The sequence below is a fragment of the Lactuca virosa genome, chromosome 4 (assembly GCF_052849685.1).
Source record: "Lactuca virosa cultivar CGN04683 chromosome 4, Lactuca_virosa_CGN04683_v6, whole genome shotgun sequence".
In the NCBI taxonomy this organism is placed as follows: domain Eukaryota; kingdom Viridiplantae; phylum Streptophyta; class Magnoliopsida; order Asterales; family Asteraceae; genus Lactuca; species Lactuca virosa.
In genome coordinates, this window is record NC_136429.1 from 67,157,845 (window position 1) to 67,179,521 (window position 21,677).

The window sequence follows — 21,677 nt, forward strand, 5'->3', positions numbered from 1 at the left end:
AATTAGAGCTATGAGACAGAGTATGTTGTATGCTTTTGCATGATGTGATTTCTATGTGTTATATGCTATGTATGTTACAGAGTTTTCAGAGTTAGGACCGGAAGGTCCACAGAGTTAGGGCCAGAGGGTCCACAGAGTTAGGGCCAGAGGGCCCACAGAGTTAGGGCTAGAGGGCCCACAGAGTTATGGGACTGGAGGGTCCCACAGAGACACCTTGACCAGAGGGTCATCAGAGTTATAGCCTCGAGTGGCTAATATGTGTTACATGTGGTATTTTGGGGAACTCACTAAGCATTTATGCTTACAGTGTTGTGTTATGTGTCTCAGGTACCAGCGAGGATCGCGGGAAGGCGCCGGCTTGATCAGTACACACACGGGGAGATTTTTATTATGATCTTGGGATATGATGTCATGATTGACTATGTGATACAATGGTGTTTTTATAACGATTATGAATGAAAATGTGTTTTATAAAATGTGAAAAATTATTTTGAAAATTTGGGTGTTACACTTATTCCTTGACCATCTTGTCGAGTTAACGCATCTTCAATCTCTATACATAAAACAAAAATAAACATATTTAGTATTAAAAAAAATGTTACCAAATAAATTAAAAGCACAAAACTTATTACCTAGCTATATTATTCGGATTTTTGGCACACGTACGACAATGTCTATTAAGACTACTTGTACCGTGTCTTGATGGATCGACTTTAAGTGTAGCGAAACAATACTTACACCTTGCTTGCCTTCGTTCAACCCCATCATCTTCTACTACCCACAACATATCAAAATGTTGCCAACATGTGGACCTCTCCTTCAAATTCAAATGCTAAACAAATTAAGTAAAAAAAATCTAGGTAGATTTAAAGCATGTAAAAAAATGAAGTATCAAAGACATAAAACTAATAGATTTAAAACGGAACCTAATTGAAGTATAAAGACGTAAATTAGTCAATTACTTTAAATGCATATTTGCATAAAATTAAAAAGAAACATACTTGAATTGGGTGGTTAGCTTCTATGAATGTTCTTGAAAAGAAAAAACAACTCAAAACCTTCAACTTAGAGAATAATAAGTTAAGTGAAAATGTAGAGGTGGAAGCGCCTATTTATAATGAGAAGTTGTGAGATGTTGACAAAACATGAAAATTAAAAGATTACTAATGTCAAAAATATTGTCTCTTGCTTTTATGTTCATATTTTCAAAGTTGAAGCCTTCAAGGTCAAAGATACAAAAAGACAAGTTAGTGTGGTTGCAAATAAATAAATAATTAACAATTTAGAATTTCCACATATCTTAAATTAAAACACACAACCCAAAATAAATTATCCAATAACCAAATACATAATTTCTTAAAAAAAAAAAATTAATAGTATCAACTATCAAATATGACGTACAGTACCTTCTCCAAAATAAATCATCAATATGAACGTAACTAAGAATTAAAAGATTGCTAATATCACATAACTAAAACTCATATTTCACAGTGACCTAAATGTAATTTTTTTAAACCAACTTTGTTATATCTAGTTACTTTTTTTTTAAATAAATCAATGTCGTCAATAACCTAATAACCTAAATGTAATTTTTTGTTTGTTAATTTTTTTATAACGGTCGAAAGATTATGCGATTGAGGTAATTAAAAAAAAAAATGGGTTTTCCGGTTCTAAACTCATTTGACCCGGTTCTACCTTACCCACTTTCCTATTTCTGGGTTTTTCGGTTCTAGACCCACTTTACCCGGAACCGAACCCGGAACCGGTTCCTATATACAGGTCCGGGTTCCGGTTCTAAAAAATATCGTTAAACGGTTCCGGGTTTTTCGGGTCCGGGTCCATCCGGTCCGGGTTTGGACCCACTCTCATCCCTAGTTATGTCCGGTAGTATGGTTGTCAAAATTGTAAAAAGATCGTATTTGGGGTAGGATCGCAGGTAGGATCGTAAGATCGTAAGTAGGATCGTAGGATCGAGATCCGATCCGATCCTACCTCCCTTGATTTTTTTTTTTTTGCAAATGAATTTTTTTTTACCACTTTATGTCTTTTACCTTTACCAATTTAGCATTTATCATTTTGTGTTGCGACTAATATTTTGAAGTTTTTATAACTTTTGAACGAAGAATTGAATGTTTGAACTATTTTTCATTATTAAAAATTATAAATTAAAATTATATTTTATTTTGTGGGATCTTAGGATCCCGATTCCGATCTTGCAAACCCAAAAACGATCCTACGTAGGATCCCGATCTTGACAACCTTGTCCGGTAGTTTTTGGTGGTGGTGATGGTCAGATAGATTTTTCATTTAGTTATTAAAATTAATAAAAGTAATAAAATAATAAGAAAAGTATAAAATTAGGAGTCGATTGGTCATTTTACACATATGAACCAGACTTTTCTAACACAGTTAGCCAAAAATGACATATAATTGTTTGAAACCATAGAAATGTGAACTATCAATTTTAAAAGATTGGACCAAACATATATTTCTGACCAAACTACAGGAATCATTTATGTAAATGGGAAAATGACTTATATGGGTAACTATGTTTCAAAATCGTTCAAAAAATACCATTCAAGTTTGGTGTGTCCAAAAAACACCATCCAAGTAAAACATTTGTACAAAAAACACCAACGGAGTACATTATTTGTTCAAATTTGAGCTTTGGTAACCGGCAATTACCGGTAAAAAATAAGTAAAGGAAAAAAACAATAGGAAAATGACTCAAAGAGGTAACTATGTTTTAAAATCGTTCAAAAAACACCATCCAAGTTTGGTATGTTCAAAAAACACCATCCAAGTAAACTTTTTTTACAAAAAACACCAACAAACTATATGTTTTGTTCAAATATTACCCACCGGTAACTGGTTCTTATAGGTTAATTGATAACTTGGCTTAACTATTATGACATGACATAATAATGATTGACAAAACAATAAATGATATATTCCTCCTTTAAAAACCGATTTAGGGTTTCTTCATGAACGAATGACTTATTCTTCTCCTATGATTGCTCGTCTTCTTCTAAAGTGATGATCTCGAACTCAAGTCCAAAACCCTAATTCTTAACTTAAGGCAAAAAGGGCTCCTTTACCCCTGCCTCAATGGACCTCCCTCCCCCTAAGGCCCAAATCCATAAAAAGCCCAAAAAGGCATCCAAGCCCAACTACAAGGCATCTAAAGCCTAATATGGCCCAAGAACCCCCAACATGGCCTTAGCCAAAAAATGACCTGCTAAAATCAGGTGGGCCCGAGGCCTAACTTAAACAAGTCTGTGCATAGTCCCATCATATCCGGATGTCGAGCCAGTACGCCCGGCGTACTCCTAGCGTACGCCCAACGTACTCGGCTAGGGTCAAGAACTGTCAAATCTTCCGAAGGCCATAACTTCTTCATTCTAAGTGTGATTTCGTCATTCTTTATATCTACGAGAGCTAATTTAGGCATCAGACAGCCATACCGAGGGTTATGGCCTTCGGAAGATTGGTGGTTCTTGAGCCTAGCCGAGTACGATGGGCGTACATAGGAGTACGCCGGGCGTACTTGCATAAAATCCAGATCGCAGAGGCTTCATAGGAGAAGAAGAAGTCATTCGTTCATGAAGAAACCCTAAATCGGTTTTTAAAGGAGGAATATATCATTTATTGTTTTGTCAATCATTATTATGTCATGTCATAATAGTTAAGCCAAGTTATCATTTAATCTGTAAGAACCAATTACCGGTGGGTAATATTTGAACAAAACATATAGTTTGTTGGTGTTTTTTGTACAAAAAGTTTACTTGGATGGTCTTTTTTGAACATACCAAACTTGGATGGTGTTTTTTGAACGATTTTGAAACATAGTTACCTCTTTGAGTCATTTCCTATTGTTTTTTTTCCTTTACTTATTTTTTACCGGTAATTGCCGGTTACCAAAGGTCAAATTTGAACAAAGAATGTACTTCGTTGGTGTTTTTTTATACAAATGCTTTACTTGGATGGTGTTTTTTGGACGCACTTGAATGATATTTTTTGAACGATTTGGAAACATAGTTACCATATAATAAGTCATTTTCCCTTCACTCTAAAAACTACAACATCTTTGAAAAACGGAAAAGCACATCCATCGGTCCATGTAACCCTAACCTCGGCGGAGGTACTCTCACCATCTCCGACATCGGAAATCCACATCTACATTATTCTGCCTCTACTGTTAATCCATATAAGATCGTCACAGCGAAAACTACTCTTTCACTCGTCCGCTTAACAAATTTAGTTCTTTGTGGCTCTGCTGTTTGAAATCTCTGGCGCCGAAGCTACTGTCTCACCATCTCTGATCTCCACATCTAGAGCTTTCTGCCTCTGCTGTAAGTACGTTCGTTTAATTACTGAGGCGTGATAATTAGTTTGTCGATAATAATTCTTATATGATTGATTGATGTTTGTTTCTTCAGAATAGAATCCTTTTAGGCATGTAATCGCTGATGATTTGTGCTTTCGGTCTATGTTTGTTTATTCTATTCGGATTCTGTTTGTTTTAGTTTAATTGATTTTTTATGTGCTTTGAAGAATTCTATTAGTTTCCCCTCGTTGATAATCTCTAGATTTGGTCTTCTGATCTGTTTCCTCTCTGATCTTCTACTGATTGTATGTGCATTCCTGTATAATTGTATATTTTCCTACATCTTTGTCTGATCGTCTACCTGGTATCTGTGTCCTGTTTGGTCATATATTGTTATTAGGTATTAATTTGTTGTTGATACATGAATTTCATTTCTATCCACCTCTATTGCGTTTCCGTTTCCTTTTTGCCCTAGTAACTTGTTCAAGTCGAGTTGAGAATATGAGATCATGTGTCCTCCATGAATTTCTGGCTGGGGGTGTAAACATATGAGATTAACATTCATACAATAAAATCTCAACCATAGCTCTCCACAATTCCATTACATCATATTTTGTTGTGGATTCAGCAATTGATAGTGTTCTTGTAGGTAATAATTGATACACTTGCTTGTAGGTGATGTTCATTTACTCTATTTTCTTCGATTTCAGGGCGTAGTTATATGTTATTTGAAACAATATGCAAATATCCCTATTTGCTTTGTCTGTTAGTAAGTTGAAATGCAGTTATATGGATTATGAAACAACTCTTATTCTTATCACATTTGATGTTCAAAACTTAGTAGTCTATAACCTAGAATGCAAGTTTTGAAGATTCATTAGACTCTTGTAGAAAACTAAAGAAAAATAGTAAGCTTGATGCTAATATTAGTGGTTGCCATTGATTTTCTCTTCCATGGTTCTCATGGTGTGTATTGTGCACCTCCTCACAACACCAACTTATCTACCAGCAAAAAAGAATTGTACAAAATAACCACAAACAATGTCTAGATACCAAACAATATCCATTCTTCTCATTCGTTATTCAAAAATACTGATAAGGCATCAAAAAATCAATACCATGGTTCATGTATAACATCATTTGCAACAAGTTTTTGATATCCTCCTTGTTTTTCCAATCCATATTCTATTGCATTACAAAATTCAAAGTTGCTGTTGTACTCTATCAAACCAAACAATAGTAGAACACCATATTCATAATCATAACTAATAATCCAATGATGCAAGACATACAAGTTTTAACTGGACCAAGGTGAGTGTTAGTACATAAATTGTTAAAAATTCAATCATTCCATAGTTTACAGTTATTTTTGCTTCTCGAGAAACTTCTTAGGCTATGTTTAGCACGCTACAGCTAGCTTATTTTTCGAGCTTTTTTAGGTTGTCATGTTTGGCAAACCACAAAGTAGTTTATAAGCTAGCTTCTTTAAAAAGCTACTCAGACTAGCGTTTCAACATACCCTTTTATGTGATTTGACATATTTGAGCTAGTTTTATCAAAAGTCATTTTTTTTTAATGTAGGTCCGTGTTAAATGTTTATTTTTAAAGTGCAGGAGGTTGGTTAAGGTTAAGGCTATCTTGTAACATGCCTGCACAAAAAATCGAAACGGGTCACACAGACACTGTCCATGATGTGTGCATGGACTATTACGGAAAACGAGTAGCATCTGCATCCTCCGATTCCACCATCAAAATAATCGGTGTCACCAACAACTCCACTTCCCAACACCTCACTACTTTAACCGGTCACAACGGTCCAGTCTGGCAAGTGGCGTGGGCCCACCCAAAGTTCGGGTCCCTCCTGGCATCCTGTTCCTACGATGCAACCGTCATCCTCTGGAAAGAAAGCAACCCAAACGAATGGACCCAAGTCCACACTTTCACCGACCATAAATCCTCAGTCAACTCCATCGCGTGGGCCCCACACGAGCTCGGGTTATGTTTGGCGTGCGGGTCGTCTGACGGGAACATCACGGTTCACACCGCCAGGTCAGATGGCGGGTGGGACACCACACGGATCGACCAGGCTCACCCGGTTGGAGTGACGTCGGTTTCGTGGGCCCCGTCGATGGCTCCCGGGGCTTTGGTCGGGTCGGGTAGTTTTGAACCGGTTCAAAAGCTGGCTTCTGGGGGGTGCGATAACACGGTGAAGGTATGGAAGTTATCCAACGGGGGTTGGAGAATGGACTGTTTTCCGGCTTTACAAATGCATACGGATTGGGTTCGGGGTGTTGCGTGGGCCCCGAATTTGGGGCTTCCGAAATCGACTATTGCAAGTTGTTCTGAGGATGGGACTGTTGTGATATGGACTGTGGGGAAAGAAGGTGATAATTGGAATGGGAAGGTTTTGTTTGATTTTAAGGTTCCGGTTTGGAGGGTAACTTGGTCATTAACCGGTAATCTTTTGGCTGTGGCTGCTGGGGATAATAATGTCACCATGTGGAAAGAAGCTGTTGATGGAGAATGGCAACAGGTTACCACCGTTGATTAGAATCAACAGTATTTTCAATTTCCATGTTTGCCCTTGTTGCTGCTATATTTGATGTTAATACAAGACAATTAAACCTTTTTCTTTTATTACAATAATTATTCGGTTTACATATATATGAGTATAACATACTTAATAAATTGCGGATCTTATGATTGCTTTAAGTAGTGAAAGATTGAAGTAGAGACTGACGAATGAATGGATGAATGTGAATGGCAGTCGAATGTAGGTGGTGATTAGAGCGTTTCTTGGTTGTTGGAGTGGATAGTCATTCTGGTTGTGGTTGTGGTTGAGCTGGAAGATCATTTTGTTTTTTAGACGGTATGGTGATACTATGCTTGCAGAATGGTCTCTTGGCACCATGTAGCCCTCCTTCACAAAAAAAAAAAAAAAAAAAAAAAAAGAAAAAAAAATCAATTAACTCGTAGCCATAGATTTAAGATTAGAAGTTAGAACGAACCAAAATGAGAAATTTGGCCCAATTGAGTAGGGCTTGGACAGTATGATCGAAGTCCACCCAATTGAGGCTTATCCGGATAAGGTTTGACCATATTATTTGACCCGTGTTCTTTCGATGGCTTAAAAAAAATAACATTCTGATTATTGCCCACTCGATTTTTGATATGTTGATTGATATCGACCTTTTGTTTTTGTGGCATTCAATTTCAACCAATGATGTGGCAATAAAATTCCAAATCAACATAGAGATATTGTAAGGCCATCAGGTGTGGTAACATCCATAGCCATGATTTGAGGCAAAAGGTTTTGAAAATTGAAACCCAAACCTGTTGGCTAGTAATGTATGATATTACATATTCAAAATGTTTTTTTTAATTGAATATCTGTGTTATTTGCTTATACTTTCAGTTTCGTTGTATTTCGACAACTGTTTTTTTTTTTAATCGAACTTCATGAATTTATTTAAACATATACAGCAAATGAAACTCATAGAATACACCAAACGAGTTAAAATTATAAATCATAATTATTTTATAATATTTTAGTATGTTTATAACAAACATTAAAATAAAGTATTACTTTTTATATTTTTCTAATACCAGTAAAATATATATTTTTGTAATATTACTTCTTATCATACATTTTATAAATTTGATTTGCTTTATAGATTTAAACAGAAAGTTAAATTAAAAATAATTAGTATATGATTTGTTTGATAAATTTGATTTGCTTTATAGGTTTAAGAAAGTTAAATAAAAATAATTACATTTGATTTGCTTGATAAAATTGTTCTTACTTAATTTGATTGGTTCACCAGTAGATGTAAAAATGCTAAAGTTAATCGGTCCAAGTGGTTATTAAACACATTGTTAGATTACTCTTTGTAATTTTGGCCCAAGCATCTTTTTTTTTTCAGGCTGTTCAAAAAGAAATATAAAATCAAATAGAAAGAAAATAAAACTAAAAAACAATTTTACTAAATAAAAAATATATTAAAATAATTTATAACAAGTCGGTATGTTATTAATTAAGAGGTTTAAAAAATGGTAATCCGTATCATCTGAGCGGTTCGCATCAATCCACTTAAGACCCATGTATCAATGTTTGAGGATTGAACAGTAGACCCATGTGCGAGGTTAATTGTAGATCGCTAGCGATATTTTGGACGTATCAATGTTTGAGGATTGAACAGTAGACCTAATATGTGTAATTTTACTTCTCAACAATTAGACTATATCGTGAATGCAAAACTTGTTTTATATACTTTCCTATTTTATTTGGAGTTTGAAATATCTAGATGTTGTTTGGTATCGTATAAACTAATCTAAACATTTTTTTTCCCTAAACTCTATTTTCACGCCGGATAAGCTAATAAACATTTTTATAAAAAAAAGCATAAGCTATTTAAATAAGCAATCTCAAACACCCCTTAAGATTTAGTCATGATAACATCCAAAAGTCATACATGAGATGAGGGAAAATCGTGATAGTATTTTGGTTGATAGGTTAAAGAGCATTTGTAAAGATGTTATTGTATCCTACCTAGGTAGGTGGGTGATAGGATGTCCGAAAATAATGACAATATATGTTTTTTGACATATGTTCAAGTGACTTGTCCATTGAAGGACAAGACAATACCATTGGAGTAGGGTAAACAATTTTTTTGTCGGCGTTAATGAAAAGCATAGGTGATAAGTTTCACAGCATTAAATGAGATATTTATGGTATAGTTTTCGAAGGAATACCAAAAAACGATAAGAGTTCCTTTGGGGAACCTAAAAATAATGTGGAATACATTTTAGAATAGATAATTACAGTCAAACCGAAATTCTTTCATGAATAGGCCATTGATTTTTCAAAAGAATTGATAGAAAGATTTTTTTAATCTAGAATACAATGGTTTCTAAATGTGTCGTCCGCAATGAGTTTATTAACCTCCTCAAGAATGGTAAGAGCTTGGATTTGTTCTTGGAGGTATATTATGATGATCCATGGTTAGGGGAAAAAGGATTTGGGGCATTATCTATCGAAAAACCATTATGATAATGTGGGGCGTGTCTTTGGGTGGAGTCTTTATTGAATACTTCCATATGGAAAACCACTTTAACGACCTCAAAAGTTGAGATTCTAGTACTATACTTTGCTTAAACTGCAACATGCCAGGAAAGGAAAGGACGACACATCCATCTTCATTAGGAAATAATGTTCTTTTGGAACATATCTCATAACAAGTTTTGTATAATAAGTAGTAAATTAATTATCATAAACATGATGAATCATATATTTTTTAAATCATCTTATTTTTTAATATTATTTTTTAAAAATATTTATAATCTTGCAAAATTTTTAAAAATTCGAAAGTTTAGTGAGATTTTTGATTTAGAGAATTTTTTTTCCTATCCAATAATTTTTTATAAAAACTTGAATTTTTTATAAAGAGCCCCTTAACTTTTCTTTATTTTAAAGACGAAAAAATTCAGTTTTATTTCATAAAAACTAATATTGTTTAAATTAAAATACGAAAATTTATTTTCAATTTTAATTCCAAACTCACTTAGTGTTTCATGACATTTGGAGACAATTTTATTTTCTATGTTTTATAAGTAATTTAAAAAAAAAATTATATATATTATTATGCCCATTTTTCTATAGAATTAAATTTTAATAAATTTAACTTTTTCAGTTTAGCATAAACCGTATGAGGTATGAATTGCTGTCAGGAAAAAACGACGAGGGCAACATTGCCGGCGGCAAACACCACCTCGCAAAAGCCACAAACATCGGCAACAATATTGAGCGGCAAGTTTTCGTCGGTGAAAATGTTGGAGACAAACATGGTTACATGGATTGTGTCTTCTCTCATACAGTCATACTATTAGTCTTATAAAAAAAATCAAAACAGGCCGCGTTGGTGCCCTTCTAGCGGCTCATTTTTTTATTTGTCTAATCATGTTAGCTCCATAACTTTTGAAATCTCCAAAATATCATAAATAATTACCACAATACGATTTTGAGCACAAATGCAATTAAAAATGGTAAATGTAAAAGAAAAAGATTAAGGGCCAAATGAGTGTAAATGTAATTAGCTATGGTAATTCTTGGCACGATAGGAAACACAACACAACCCCATTACGTAAATAAAAGGGTTTGGGTAATTAACATATTTCAATCCGTTTAATTTTACGTATAGACACAACATAAGAATTAAACTCGTAAAGTTAGGTTTCAAACTTTCAATACAAAATGACACATTTATTTATATGCAATTTTTTTTTAAATTTTTAGGTAAACTGAGCATACCAAAAATCAAAACTAAATGTATCAAAAAACTTTAGTTTGATTCATTTTGTAACGTGAAACCATTAATTAGCTACCTCAGTCAATACTTATTTTTTATTTCTCACTTCTTCATTAATATTTCATAGTCTACCCGGTTTCCCCTTCAACATGACTTCCTTCTCTATATTTATTGTGAATTCCACCCTCTCTTGCCTCCAAAGTAATAGTTCATGTTTTCACTTTTTCTTTTCCACTTGTTTTTCATTTTTTCTTTTCCACTTTTCCATCTGCTACTCTTTCATCATATTTAGTATTTCAATCTAGCACGACATGATATATTTACAAGATTCAAACCTTAAACTCATCAACCCAACATGAACTCAACACGAAAATAACCGAGTTGAAAAATAATTACATAGATCTATTTTGACCTGTTTAAGTTTCAACCCGACACGAAAAAGACATGTTTGCAGTTTAGGCCCTAAACATAATAGTTGGTTGAGTTGCTATGACATTAACCTTTCAAAAATTTCAACTCAAATTAAGGGAAAAGAGGTTGGCTTCGAATGAATTAGGGGTTTTATAAAAATAAAGTAAATAGAATTTTCATGCTTTTATAAATGTTTTAGTTTACATAAAATAGATAACTTATTGTGAGTGGTTGAGTACAACCAGTTAATTTTAATTTTTTACAACCGGCAAAATTTACAATTCATCGGGGTGACAATTCATGACATGACACGACAAAAATACGCGACACAAAACAAAATTGAGACGGAACTGAAATTCAAATCAATGTTCACATCGAGTGTAAAAACCATGACATCATATCGTGTTCAAGATTCAACACGAGATCGATACGATAGTAATATGTGTTTATTGTGTTTTGTAAGATTAAATTTGAATTAAATTAACTAAAAGTTTATTTTATTTTATCCTTTTTGTGTTTGTCGTTTTGGTCGTTTTTAGCGTGTTTTCACTGTGTTGTCGTTGTGTTAGTAAAACAAATCGTGTCGTTTTGTGTTCAGTGTTCGTGTTATATAAAAATAATTATATCGTATTGTGTCGGCTAAAAATATGATACAACTGTTGGATTGGATACGCACCATAATAGATCCCAAGGAGATTTCCGCTTTTATATATAACTACTATGATCAACTAAGACCAACTCCAATGGATACACAAAAATAGTGTTTTGGTGTGAAAATGTGTTCCAATGGACCACTAAACTCAACACAAAAATGGTGGGATTGAATAGTGGCCTCTATATTTGGTGTAACACTATTCATCACACAAAAACATCTTTTTTAATTGTTTAATACTATTTTGGTTAGTTTTATAACTTTTACAACTTTAATAATTATTCTATTCTATATTATAATATGAAAATATGTTTTTAGTGTAAAATTTTAGTGTATGGTTGGAGTAGAAAAAAGTTCTGCTGTTAAAAATACACCAATTTAGTGATATTTTTAGTGGAATGGTTGGAGTTGCTCTAAGAGCCTAGAAAATGACATCTTGAAAAAGATTTGTGATGTAGTATTAAATATTAAAGATATTTTAGCACTAAAAATTGTTCTCGATCAAGGATGTAGTATTAAATATTAAAGATATTTTAGCAACTAAAAATTGTTCTCGATCAACTAAGAACCTAGAAAATGACATCTTGAAAAGATTTGTGATGTAGTATTAAATATTAAAGATATTTCAGCAACTAAAAATTGTTCTCAAGATTAATTTTGATATATATATATATATATATATATATATATATATATATATATATATATTTTGAACATGTTGGTTATATCCTTTATGTGATAGAAAGGGAGTGCTTGAAAAGTTTAAATAAAATAATAGAACCAACAATTAAATATCGATACCCAAATCCTCCTGTTCCTAAAACGTTTTATGTTTTAGTATTTTAAATTATATTGTGTAATTTATAACTTGTTATAATACCTTAATCTATTCTGTTTCATGGGTTTTCACTGTGAAGGAATTTTTTTTTTATGTTGGATCAATATAGGAACTTTTCTAAGATGTTTTTGAAACAAGAAATTAAGAGGGACTCTAACCTTGCAAATGGACATGAAATCGTGGTCAGATTTCCGATCACCGAGTCCGATATCAGGCATATCTTCTCCAAACTCCTTTTGAACAGCCATCTTCTTCAATTTTCCGACCAAAATACCAGGCGCTTTCACAAATCCGGTAGCTCTTTCCGTCCACGGATCCACCTCGATCTCCGTTCCAAGCACCTTATCCGCTCCCAAAAACTCCTGCGCGAATGCATCCACCATCACCGTCGGGTTTGCCGTCACAACTACCTTTCTCCGACAACTATCAAACACTTCGAAGCTGTCGCTCCTCACATCCACCGCGTAGAACCACGGCAGGACGGCGCGCGAGGCGTTCTCAAGGTCGCTGACCTTAACCCCGAAGAATGCAAGGAATATCAGTATCTTTCCGGCTAAATCTTCGGAGATGAAAATACACACTATTGCAATGATCGGAAGAGATAGCATCAAAATTAGGCCGCGGAGAAGGCTGCCGGCTTCGATTGCGAGGAGTACGTAGTATAGAAAAGGAAGGCTCGCTTTCAGTAGGGTTCCGTCGAGGTCCGCAGCAATTGAGAGGTGGCTGACCGATGATAAATCGCACTTTGACATCGGAGGAAACGATTTCTTGCCAATTTTCATCTCCGGCGGCAACATTTTCCCCATCCTATTACCTCCGGAAAAAGGAGGCAGAGAGATAAGGTCACCGGAACAGGCTTTACGTGTTAGTCATGCTAAATAACCCAAATTCCCTTATATATAATATATTCACCCTAAAAGCATGTATTATGTATATAACGATTTTATGAATTAAATTACGAAATTATTTATGAGATCGGACATCTTAAAAAATAAATCATTAAATCTATTGTCACGTTAGTAAAAAAATAATGTGTACAACGTTTATTATTTGTATTTGATCTTTGTTATATATTAATATTGTAGTATATTTCAAGTCGTTGAATAGTGTTTCAGTACCTAAATTATCTACAACTAATTAGATGTATGTTTAGCCGTTAGCAGAAATAAAATCAACATGATATAAATACTTTTATTAGTTGTGAAATAATATTTTTTAATATAAAAAGTTAACGGTATTCTAAACTATATGACAAATGATATGGTTCAGGATTCTTAGTTATAAAATTCAAATAAATATCGTTAAATATAACATTTTCATTAAACCACATGATTTTAACGATCTATATCCGCGAGTTTCATATGAACAAAAGTGTATGCAATTTAGGTAAAAAAAAGTTCTATTTAAGTAAAGAAATTAAATATTCTCTTACTTTTTCTTCCTACTATCCTTATACCCATATGAAATGACAAGTGGATTAAATTATATCATCCTAACTTTTGTTCCTACGTTTCTTTCTACCTATTTAAGATGATGACAAATATATAAATTCAAAATCTCAATCAAATTTAAATTAAATTTAATGACATTTGTCACCATCTAAAATATATATATGTAGAAGGATATTAGAAACAAAAAATAGGAGACTATTTAATTTCTCTTAATTTTATTAAATGTGGTATTAAATGTGACACATGTCAACATTTGATATGGTAGGAGGATGAGTAGGAAGAAAATGTAGGAGAATATTTAATTTCTTATTTAAGTATTGTTATATTTAGTTAATTTAAAAACTATTAATTTGGTATTTTTTTTAATTTTTACTATTATGTTTTTTTCAAACGTCAACAATTATTTTTTTTATAAAAATATTGATAGATCTTTTTATTCGAGATATATGGATTCTTCAAAACAGAATAAAAATTCTATAATAATATTCCATCATAATCACAAAGACTGTATCAAACCCTATATATAAGTGTTAATAGATAATCATATCTTAAATTAAAAGATACTAATAAATATCCTAATTTTAAATAAAGATAACTACTAACTAGGTTGAATAAATAATTTAATAATTACTAATTAGTTGATAATCTTGATCTAATCAGCGAGTCGTATCATTACTCACTCCCAAACAAGCACCTTGTCTCAAGGTGAAAATTTGGGTTATGTAGTTGAATATTGCTGAAATTGTGGATCATCTTCTAATTCCACATAATTTTCTATCTTATCCTTGTTGGCTCGATTTTCATCGATCATAACCACTAATCTCATTGCATGTTCCAGGCCTTCAGTTTGCATGACCCTTACTAATGATCTCAGTTTCGGTTCTAGCCCTTTAATGAAAGTTCCTTCCAAGACCTGTTCTGATTGCCCCCGTAGTTGACTTGCCAGTTTTTCAAAGTTGCTGACATAGTTTCTGGTCGTCCCTTCTTTCACTGATAGCTAGGAATTGCTCGTATGGACTACCATCCTGCGATGATTGGTGTAAAACCCTGTTTTGGATCATTTTGTGATTTAGGACTCGTGGGTCATAAATCGATTATGTGAAGACCTTAGGGTTTTGAGAAAGTAAAGTTTACGCCTTATTGAAGGTTGACAAGTTTGGTTGTGAGATCTAAGCCCTTGAATCGTGAGCGGGAACCAAGGGTAAATTAGGGAATGATAGGTGTCAGACAACTTGCAAGAATTATGGTTCTAGGTTTGACTTGTGTTGAGCCAAATTTAACAAGATATGGTTGTAGAGCTCTTCAAGAACTTTTTCGTGGATATAAAGAACGCCGAAATCGGGGTTGAAACGAAGAAGTTGTGGTCGTTTGAAGTTTAGATTGGAATGAGGAATTAGCAGTACGTTGGGCATACATGGGGAGTACGCATGGCGTACATCATTAAATGAAACGCGAGACTTCACCTAGTATTCTGGGCGTACCAAAATTACGTTGGGCGTAATTACACAGGGTGCAAACCCTACTTTTTAGGGTTTGAGCCCTATTTCAGATCTTTCCTAGGCTTTCCTAGGTTTCCAACATCACCCTGCCATCAGCTGCCGAGGAACTCCCAATAATGTCAGCTAACTACCTCATGAATACAATCACATGCAACAAAGCTCAGATAGCGGTTAGACTCAAACGAGAGCTGTGCAACAGGGTCAAATCCATCACTCTGAGATTATTCAACCTTTGTCACATGTGACTTAACATATTCACCTAATAGCTAACTCACATCACTTAAGAGTTCCACCAAGCACAAAGCAAACAACATTCATGCGTAAGCACTCTAATCCATAGAATAACCAAAGAACCTTCAAAATCACATACTACAACTCATGCTAGGAACGTCCACTCTCACTGCCGGTTGCCTTATGCATGCAAATTACACACAATACATGATCACATAGACTGTCGAATAAAAGACTCTACCCTAGGTCCACAACCAAACAAGGAACATGAAATAAGGCCAAATCAATCATTATAGGGCTATATGATCCTAACCATATATAATTTTTAAAGCATACACTTAGCAATTACTGACAACAATACATATTCCCAATCTAGCATAACATCCAATGCTCCCTAGGCTACAAGGCATTACATATCAGGCTAATCTATCATGCAATTCCTGAAAGTATCCCTAACCTCATCCTAGCAAGCCATTCTCATAACATATAATCATAACAAATATGTATGGGTATTTTGGGAATCATTTACTTGAGCTCGGCCGATTGCACACATCACACCCCATTTGTCTTTACAAAAATCCTTTTAGAATTTCTTTCCTTTTACAAAAATATTTTTAAAACTCATTTTATTTTTAAGAAAAATTACCAATTTCTTAGTTTATGTTCAATCACACTCGAGAGTGTGCTCGAATCCCTCAAATCAAGGCTCTGATACCAACTTGTAACGACCCAAAATTATGAGGTAAAAATTTTATTTTTAATTCAAATAAAACATTAATTATCTTTAACTCAACATTCAATATCTGCTTATCCAAATATTCAAAAATACTTTCATAAGAGAACAATTATTAGAGTATAATCCTAAAATCATCATGATGCGGAAAACATGGGTGAATGCGCTACATTAAGTCGGGCCCTTCCCCTTCGAACCGAAAGTACCTAAAACTGTAACCATAAAAAAACGTAAGCACAAAGCTTAGTGAGTTCCTCAAAATACCATATACCATACATGAGAAAGTGAATGCTATGGGCCAAATCATAGTCTTAAAATCATTTCCTGTCATGGGCCAAATCATGGTCTTCCTTTGCAATGCCGATGACCAAATCCCGGTCTTTCATATAAGTGCCAGGGGTCAGTTCTTGGTCTTTCATACAATTGCCAGGGGCCACATCTTGGTCTTTCATACAATTGCCATGGACCAAATCCTGGTCTTTCATGCAAGCATCACAAAGACAACTAGCATTCCAAATAACAAATAATGGGCCGACATTAGTGCCTTCGACCCATAGATATGGTGAAAAAACTCACCTCAGACTGTTGAATCTCACAAATAAATCTCTGGCTGCTGGCCTGCTAAAATCCCCGCTCTATCAGTCATAAAATAACATCTAATTAATAATTGGATCCCGACTCACACTAAGAGTCCAATATAGGGTATAAGACCTTTTACCCTTTCCCTAAATTGGCCCAAGGCCAAAGCCCAATCCAATTGTCCACAAAGCCTAAATTCCAAAATAATCATCTAAGGCCTATTTATGACCTAATTTTCTAAATTGGGCCCAAACTCCTTCATGGGCCTTCAACCAAAAGAGTCCAAAAATGTCGACAACCCAACAATAGAATTCTGATGGCCCAACAAGGCCTAAGACAACTGAAGTCCAACATGGCCCCAAAACCGAGATCCCAAAAGTCTGAATCCCAATCTGCTGAGTACGCGAGGCGTACTCAGCTCGTACGCTCAGCGTACTCGCTTTAGGGCTTGTACGCACAGCGTACCTGCTTGTACGTCCAACGTACTACACCAACATGGCCAACTTCCAACATTCAGCTCTTATTTGATTAAGACTTCAACCCAAACTCATATCTGACTTCCTTAAGGTGGTTTATCACTTAAAATTGCCAACTTTACGTGCATGCATGACTTAATGGGGCTCTAGAGCTCAAAATAGCTTAATAAGTGACTTAACACATGCATGAGACCAAAACCACCATAAAGTTTGCACCTTTATGCTTAAGAAACCCTTAATATGTCCATATCTACAAGGATAAGCTCCATAAATGACCATGACTCACGAGCACCAACCAAAAAACAGCCAAAAGCGAGCCAAGGAATAGATCGATGAAATGAGATGACAAACTTTGAACTTTATACCTCAAAAGCCACAAAATGAAGGTGCTAAAGTTGGATCTCAAGACTCTCCTCCAAATAATGAGTCTTCAAGCTTCTTCTTCTACCATTTCAAGATGCATAACACCCACCAATGATCAAAGAAATGGCTCTCAAGCACCACAAAGGCAAGGGACGAACTAGGGTTTTCAAATGTATGGAGGCTGGTCAAACAAGGTTAAAAGAGAAGATCTTTTGGTTTATATAGGGTACAAACCCTAAAAATAGGGTTTCTAAGCTGCTCACGTATGCTTAACGTACGTGGATGAGCTCCATGACCAACATGCATTAGTACGCCCAACGTACTCCAAATTTCCTGAAATTGACAATTCTGCCCCTAGGGACCAATTCTACAAAACATTACACCCCAAGGGTCAAAACTGAAAAGTACAATGAATTCAAGTGTTACATTAATTCCATTAATCCCGAAATTAATTCCAACTAATTTCTGATTAATTATTAATTAAATATTACTATTTCTAATTAATATATTATTCACATAATATAATTAATAAATTATTTATTTCAATTTATTATTCAAATAATACATCAACCTCTCTCTCTAAAGTCATCTTCTCTAATTGCTAGGTTTGAGGGCAACCTAAAAGGACTGTGCTATCATCAATTCAAGTTTATACCAGTTATAGTTATGGGCTTAGACACCTAATCCACCAAAACTTTCAAACCTTATCTCTTCAACCCATGCAAACCACATCAAAGAGACCATAATATGCCACAAAACCTAGATCTAAGAATAAAAACTTGAAAAGATGGAAACTCGAGGACTTACAAAGGGTCTAGAAAATGCACACAAGTGAAGGGGAGGTTTTCTTGTTGAATCAAGGCACTAACTCTTCTTCTTCTTCCTTCAAAACCACCAAGAACTTGCCAAAATGAGCACAAAAGCTTCCAAAAGAATTAGGGTTTTTAAAAGGAGGTCGTTTGAGGGTGATGGAGGCTGATAAGGAACCCTAGGTTCAAGGTAAGGGGGTTTAAATACGAAGGAAACCCTAAAAGATCACGAGCCTGGGCCAAAACAGTTGTCACGTCATGGCCAACATACTGCCATGTCGTGGCTCTCATTAAAGCACGTGTTCCATTTATTCGATGTCGCGTCGTGGGCATCCTTGTACCACGTCGTGGCACAACATTTTTTTTTCCAAAACTCAATATTTGGTCCCTGATAAATAGAAAGCTAAACCAATATGGAACACCAGTGTTACATAATCTTTATGAATGCTACGGTTAGAAAGCCAGTTCCACTTCTAGCCAAACTATTGATAAATTGTTTAATGTTGCTACTTTTTTTTCCTGGAGCATCCTGTTTTTTTCTTCCAAGTTCATCCGATTCGTATGGATCATGTCGATATTATAGTCACTAAAAAGAACACTTCTGCTGAACAACGTCACACTATCTATGAAGCCTTATGTAACACCCCGATCCCTGGTATGCTTTCCTTTCAAGTACTTCTTATGTTTTTCTCTGGGACTCGACGAGTTGGTGGCCCAACTCGTCGAGTAGAGTCGTGATCCGCGGGGAGTTTAAGTGACCTACTCGACGAGTCGGGAGACTGACTCGGCGAGTAGGTGTTGTTTGGATGAAACCCTAAAGTTGAGGGTTTGCACCTTATTTAAACAACTTATCTCAGCCTCCATAGTCCCTATTACTCCCATAAAGCATTATCTCGAAACCCTAGCCTTGTGTGAGTGTGCTAAGGCCATTTTGGTGCATTTTGGTGGATTGTGAAGCTTGAAAAGGGGAAAGAAGCTTGAGAGTTCGAGTTGGGGCTTGGAGATCCAGAGATTTTGTTCCATTTCCACCTCATTCAAGGTAAAATGCCCCTGTCTTGGTCTTCCTTGTGTTTATTCATCCTTAGGGTTTGGATTTGGAGTATATTTAGGGCTTTCTAAGCCATTTTCGGGTTTGTGAAGGGTTATATGGAGTTTTGACTTCAGATCTGGGTCATTACTGGGGTCTCATGGCATAAAGGTGTCAACTCTATGGCCATGAGATCCCCATGCATCTTGTAGAACATCTTTTATGGCTTTTTGAGCCAAAGACCCCATGCATGTGCACCAAGTTTGGAACTTTACGTGTAAAATGGACATTAGGAGGCCAGATCTATGGTTTTGATGTGTTAAGACCCACTTAAATCGACTGTATAGTAATGGTCAAGGATGGACTCGGCGAGTCGTTCTTGGGACTCGGCGAGTCGGGGTGTAATGACCACCAAATCCTTTCTGTCGATGGACCAGATAATAGTGTGGAAGGTCCCTCAGTTGTTTAGGCTCCTAAGGGGGCCTGGGAATCATGGGACTCGACGAGTGCTTGAGCAAGCTCGGCGAGTCCAAGGCAATCTCCCAATCGTTGAAGATGAACTCGACGAGTTGTTCATACAACTCGACGAGTCATAGACTTGACACATTCTTATGAGGGAGATGAACTCGGCGAGTTCAAGGATGAACTCGACGAGTCTGATGAAGATGGTCCCGATGGTATGATTGAAGGAGAACCCGTCGAGTTCTTGCTAGACTCGACGAGTAGAGTCGGGGTTTGGTTTGGGTAGAGGAGTATGGACTCGACGAGTTGGTAGACCAACTCGGCGAGTCAGGTGAACTGGATGTTGACTTTGACCAAAGTTGACTTTGACTGATTTAGGTTGACCCTCGTTGGGGTTGCGTATTCGAGTTGATAACTTAGAAGGGTTGTCGTGTAGGGATCGAGGAGTCGAGGAGAGTCGATTTACACGCTGAGGATAGTTTAGACACTGCACGACATCGAGGTGAGTTACCTTCCAGTAGAAGTGGGTATAAGGCACCAAGGCCGGCCCACTAGTAGTTGTTTGGTTGAGATGATTGTCTTTGTGATAATTGTCTGGTTTGCTATTGCTTGGTATGTGTGTATGCTAGTATGCTACGTTATGTGAGATAGTACCAGTAAGAGGGGACTAGTCCCCGATTCGGTTGTTATGACCAATGGGTAGGTCGGACACCCTAGATATGTCTGACAACATGATTATGATATGATATTATATGCTAGCGGTAGGGGGTGAAATAGTCCCCGTGATCGGTTGAGATAGACCGGAGGGTAGGTCGGCACCCCAGAATAGCCTGACATGGGTAGGTCAGCACCCCAGAATGGCTTGACATGGGTAGGTCAGCACCCCAGAATGGCTTGGCATGGGTAGGTCGGGCGCCCCAGAATTTATCGACAATATGTATGTTGATTTGTATGTGGTATGATGGGGGAACTCACTAAGCTTTGTGCTTACAGTTTTAGTTTTGGTTTCACGTACCTCTTCGTCTAAGGGGAAGGAGCCGGTGGTGTAGCAGCGCATCACACACACATGATTTCCGCTTAGAGTTTTCTGGGATTGTACTCAGATATTCTATTACTTCAGATGATATGATTTTGAGGCATGATACTATGGTTTTATGTATTGACATGATTTTGGAAATGTCTTGATAATTTATTTTACAAATCACTTAATTAAAAATGAAATTTTTGGCCTTGAATTTTGGGATGTTACACCTTATTGCTGTAACATCCCGAAATTCAGGTACAACTATTTAGCCCTTCTTTTATTCAAAGTGTCAAGTTAAGCCCTTAAGAGGAATTGGTAGCAAATGAGTACGCTGGGCGTACTCAAGAGTACGCTGCACGTACTCATGCGCTTATTTTGGACGCGGACTCGCCTGAGTACGCTGGGCGTACTCAGGGTTACGCTGGGCGTAATGTGTCCAGGTGCAAACCCTAATTTCTGACTTATGCCCTATATATTGGATGCTAAGGCT

At 35.7% G+C, this 21,677-nt stretch overlaps 2 protein-coding genes across 7 annotated transcripts; one reads left to right on the forward strand and one right to left on the reverse strand.

Annotated features, from left to right (window-relative positions):
- Positions 1-402: 402 nt before the first annotated feature.
- On the reverse strand, positions 403-13,426 carry LOC145105157 (putative glycerol-3-phosphate acyltransferase 8). Of its 3 annotated transcripts, XM_079042289.1 has the most exons (3): positions 12,692-13,426; positions 633-817; positions 403-553 (listed from the first exon to the last, which is right to left on the reverse strand). In XM_079042289.1, the coding sequence occupies exons 1-3, from the start codon at positions 13,337-13,339 to the stop codon at positions 547-549; spliced, it is 840 nt and encodes a 279-aa protein (XP_078898415.1). In that variant the 5' UTR covers positions 13,340-13,426; the 3' UTR covers positions 403-546. The 3 variants fall into 3 exon arrangements, with proteins under 3 accessions (XP_078898415.1, XP_078898414.1, XP_078898416.1); XM_079042288.1 differs by lacking the exons at positions 403-553; positions 633-817 and adding an exon at positions 6,937-7,247 and having other exon boundaries at positions 12,692-13,419; XM_079042290.1 differs by lacking the exons at positions 403-553; positions 633-817 and adding an exon at positions 10,658-10,933 and having other exon boundaries at positions 12,692-13,423.
- Positions 4,069-6,991, forward strand: LOC145105155 (protein transport protein SEC13 homolog B-like). 4 transcript variants are annotated; one of them, XM_079042287.1, is made up of 2 exons: positions 4,069-4,356; positions 5,936-6,991. In XM_079042287.1, the coding sequence occupies exon 2, from the start codon at positions 5,973-5,975 to the stop codon at positions 6,876-6,878; it is 906 nt and encodes a 301-aa protein (XP_078898413.1). In that variant the 5' UTR covers positions 4,069-4,356; positions 5,936-5,972; the 3' UTR covers positions 6,879-6,991. The 4 variants fall into 4 exon arrangements, with proteins under 4 accessions (XP_078898413.1, XP_078898411.1, XP_078898410.1 ...); XM_079042285.1 differs by having other exon boundaries at positions 5,941-6,991; XM_079042284.1 differs by having other exon boundaries at positions 4,069-4,352.
- Positions 13,427-21,677: the final 8,251 nt, after the last annotated feature.

Bases quoted from the DNA above. Each gene is read 5' to 3' on its own strand.
- LOC145105155 (XM_079042287.1), top strand. From the start codon at position 5,973: ATGCCTGCACAAAAAATCGAAACGGGTCACACAGACACTGTCCATGAT.
- LOC145105157 (XM_079042288.1), bottom strand. From the start codon at position 13,339: ATGGGGAAAATGTTGCCGCCGGAGATGAAAATTGGCAAGAAATCGTTT. The intron at 7,248-12,691 runs GTTAGAGTCCCT...TTTTTTGTGAAG, and splicing joins ATTTCATGTCCATTTGCAAG to GAGGGCTACATGGTGCCAAG.